This window comes from Octopus bimaculoides, chromosome 26, assembly GCF_001194135.2.
Source record: "Octopus bimaculoides isolate UCB-OBI-ISO-001 chromosome 26, ASM119413v2, whole genome shotgun sequence".
Lineage (NCBI taxonomy): Eukaryota > Metazoa > Mollusca > Cephalopoda > Octopoda > Octopodidae > Octopus > Octopus bimaculoides.
Genome location: NC_069006.1, coordinates 13604186 through 13608092, shown reverse-complemented (window position 1 = coordinate 13608092; position 3907 = coordinate 13604186). Strand labels below are relative to the sequence as shown.

At 33.5% G+C, this 3907-nt stretch overlaps 1 protein-coding gene across 2 annotated transcripts in view; it reads left to right on the top strand.

Moving 5' to 3' along the window:
- LOC106880166 (polyhomeotic-like protein 2) overlaps positions 1-3901 on the top strand; it is a 19826-nt gene extending 15925 nt beyond the window's left edge. For both annotated transcript variants that reach the window (XM_052977024.1, XM_052977023.1), the window contains 2 exons: positions 447-575; positions 2863-3901. In XM_052977024.1, the coding sequence (XP_052832984.1) occupies positions 447-575; positions 2863-3057 (324 nt within the window). In that variant the 3' untranslated portion in view covers positions 3058-3901. The remainder of the gene's footprint in view (positions 1-446; positions 576-2862) is intronic.
- Positions 3902-3907: the final 6 nt, after the last annotated feature.

The following is a 3907-nucleotide window of genomic DNA, read 5'->3' as shown; positions in this document are numbered from 1 at the left end:
GCAAAAGTGCATACACACACACACACATATATATCTGTTGTTTAAAATTTAATAATAAGGGTAGAAATTGATATTATTCAATTAAAACCAGTGGTCTAGCATATTAAAAAAATCTGAAGATTAAAATTATATTACATACAAAAATAAGAGGAACGACCAGCAAAAGTGGCCTCCTATATGCTAGAAATAGATGCCGAATCATCTAACCACGAAGAATATGTTCTCAGTAAAAATTTTTACTGAGAACATATTCTTCATGGTTAGATGATTCGGCATCTATTTCTAGCATATAGGAGGCCACTTTTGCTAGTCGTTCCTCTTATTTTTGTATGTTGTTTAAATGTAGATACATATCTGTGTATTATATTTGAATGTCTTTATGTATGTATATCATTCTACACAGTTACGTAAACAAAATTACATATAATTGTCTGTTTGTTGTCCAGCTTCCAGCGGAAGAGCATAGCAGCTCTCACAGCAGCCACGAAAGCAGCAGTTCCCCCACATCACCAGCACAACCGACAGATTACGATGTTGGAATGGATTCATCCACCTCACATCCAGCGAAATGGACTGTAAGTTAATGCTATTGCTCTATCTTTTATAAAGCCAATGGTTAATAGTATGTACCGGTGGAGGCGCAATGGCCCAGTGGTTAGGGCAGCGGACTCGCGGTCATAGGATCGCGGTTTCAATTCCCAGACCGGGCGTTGTGAGTGTTTATTGAGCGAAAGCACCTAAAGCTCCATGAGGCTCCGGCAGGGGATGGTGGCGAACCCTGCTGTACTCTTTCACCACAACTTTCTCCCGCTCTTACTTCCTGTTTCTGTTGTGCCTGTAATTCAAAGGGTCAGCCTTGTCACACTCTGTGTCATGCTGAATATCCCCTGAGAACTACGTTAAGGGTACACGTGTCTGTGGAGTGCTCAGCTACTTGCATGTTAATTTCACGAGCAGGCTGTTTCTTTTGATCGGATCAACTGGAACCCTCGACGTCATAAGCGACGCTGTGCCAACAAACAAAAAAATGGAATAAGGATTTCTATCTTTGGCACAAGGTTCCATAAAATGATACAGTACGGATATTTCTTTCATTACTGCCAGGAAAATGGAAGGCAGTCTACTTTGTCAGGATTTCAAAACAGAATGGAAAAGGATATCAGTTCAAAACCTCCATACAACAAGTAGTAACCCCTTCTCTCTACGAACTCCGACATTCACTTTCATATTATTAAAAATAATAAAATAGTTCATAATGCATTAGAAATAAAATTTCAGATTCAAACCCTATAAAGGGAATTTAAACCAATTCAAGCAGGACAAAAAAAAAACTTATGAGAGGGGGTTTGATTTTTCAGAAAATTTATATTGCAACAACTCTAATTTAAACATATTATTTTCATAATCTAACCCTGATGACCACAAGAAATTTGAACACTTTCCAACTGTACCAAACAGTATGTATGTTCTGAGAATCAGTTACGTGTTATTTTCTCGAAATATTCTATTCCAAAATTTGTTTTAATATATTTCTCCTGCATAATTTTTTAAAAGAAATATTTTAAAACCTTTTCTCAAATATATTGTGCACCTGACTCTATCTAATCTTTTGTAGGTGATAAGATAACTGTATTTGGAAGATAAAGTATTGGACATACTTTGGTTGATGATGAAGTTAGCACAGATAATTGTTGTTCATTATTCATGTCTCACTTATGGAAGATTTGTTAGGAAGATTTTGAACTTTACATTTCTTGTTTTTCTAACTTCCATGGCTCCTTTCATTCTTCTGAAAATCAATCAATGTTATCTACAGAGACTCCTTGTTAATAAGTAATCTTTATATTAATGTCAACATTTCCCACGTTCCTTCTGTTCTCAGGAAGTAAATTAGCTTTGCTTGATGAGGACTTATCTTTATAATATTGTTAAGCTTTTTCTAGCTTATAAGCAGGTGATTTTAGAGATTAAACTGGCTTTGTTACCTCAGTGAACTGTTCTTTCAGTAGACTGTTGAATAACCTTGGATTGTGTTTTTATGGAGACTTGTTAGATATTGTTTTCAGTCAAAAGTTTTGCAATATTTTGGTAACTTATTTGCATTATTCATCAAATTACAAGAGAAGCAGGAAGCAGTCTAGCATTCAAAGTAGAGGCCATCATGTTGAATCACCTGAAACCACCTTTCTGCCAGTTGTTGTCTTTTGAGAGAAAGAACTCCTTTATGAAGCTTCCACCTCTTCTTGTATTAGCTTTGCAACTTTGTGAATTGATATATTTCATTTATATTCATGTTTTTGCTAATATTTTTTTACGTATCTTGGACTTTGATTATTTTGTTATTTCTTTTTCTTGTTTTTCAGCAAAGACTTTCTCAAGTCTTTGTTCCCAGTCTTTAGAATCATTATGCAGTCTTTCCTTGAAACATTCTCTTTTCATATCTGATATCATGTTTATGTCTTAATCTTTTCTTCAAGTGAGTAACATCTTCAGTTCTAAAGATGTTACCAGACCAAGACTATTTTCTGTGCGGATATTATACACAATGCTGTGGTCATCTTATTAGCATGTAGATGCAGATAATACAAATGTAATCTTCCTCATGTGTCCATTTATGTATTTCTACAACTTGAAGAAGAGAAAAGTCAACTAATTCTTCTAATTAGAAGAATGAGTTTTTCATTGTTTTAACTATTTCTCACAATAAGCACAATTTTATCTAATCCACTAATTCTATATTTTATGCATCAAATTCAAAGTAAACATTCTCCTTTTTAATCTTGAACTAAATTATACAGTTTTTATTGGTTTTGTTGAACTGTTTTTATGTTTTATTTATTATTGTTTAAATTTTATTTTCAGGTTCAGAAAGTCTTTGATTTTATTAAGTCAATGCCAGGCTGTACGGCGTATGCGGAAGAGTTTCGCTCTCAAGAAATTGATGGCCAGGCATTGCTTCTTCTGAAAGAAGATCATTTGATGACTGCCATGAACATGAAGCTGGGGCCAGCATTGAAAATCTGTGCCAGGATTAATTCTTTGAAAGACAACTTCTAAAAACAAGAAAAAAAAAATGCAATAATAAAAATTTTAAAAATGTTCTTTTAATCCCATCCCCTCAAAAAAAAAAAAAAAGACTTCTCAAAAGTTTATGTAACTTTTAAATTTTAACAGAAAACTTTTTTTACCAATTTTTTTAATTCAACAAACTCATCCGAAATAATCACATCTCATTTGCTAAACAAACTGCACTGCATTTTCATAACCCATACTTAAATGCATTAACCTTTAAATTTTTGCTGCTCTCCACCACCATTTTGCAGTATACAATAATGCAATCAAGAGAATTCTTGTTATATGCACATACATAATGTGTATGTAATGTGTGTGCATGTGTGTGTGTGTGTGTGTAATGTGCGTGTGTATGTTGACCATAGTAATAACGATAATCTTAGTTTGTTCAAAGTAAATAACATTGTTCTCCTTATTGTAACTGCCAGCATCCATTCGTAATCATCAGTTTAATGGGGTTTTTTTTTAAACTGAAAAAAGAAGAAAAAGCATAGAAGACACATTTCGGGTTGAAATTAATCAAAAAGTGTGACTCTTTTGTGGAAGTGTGAATATGACTTTCATTCTATAAATATCAACATTTTTCAAGAAATTCACTGATCTTCAATGTGATGTGATGCCCAGGTTTCATCTTTTCTCTGTTGAGTTCTTCATTATACATTTCGGTAACTTCTCGTCCCTCCCTCTCTCTCTCTCTCTCTCTCTCTCTCTCCTCTCTTTTCTGTATTTGATGTCTTTATTATTATTATTTCTCTCTGTGATGGAATTTATGACTAGTTCTTGGTTTAATTCAGAACTATTAAGACATGGCAAAAATCTTCTTTTTTTTTTTTAA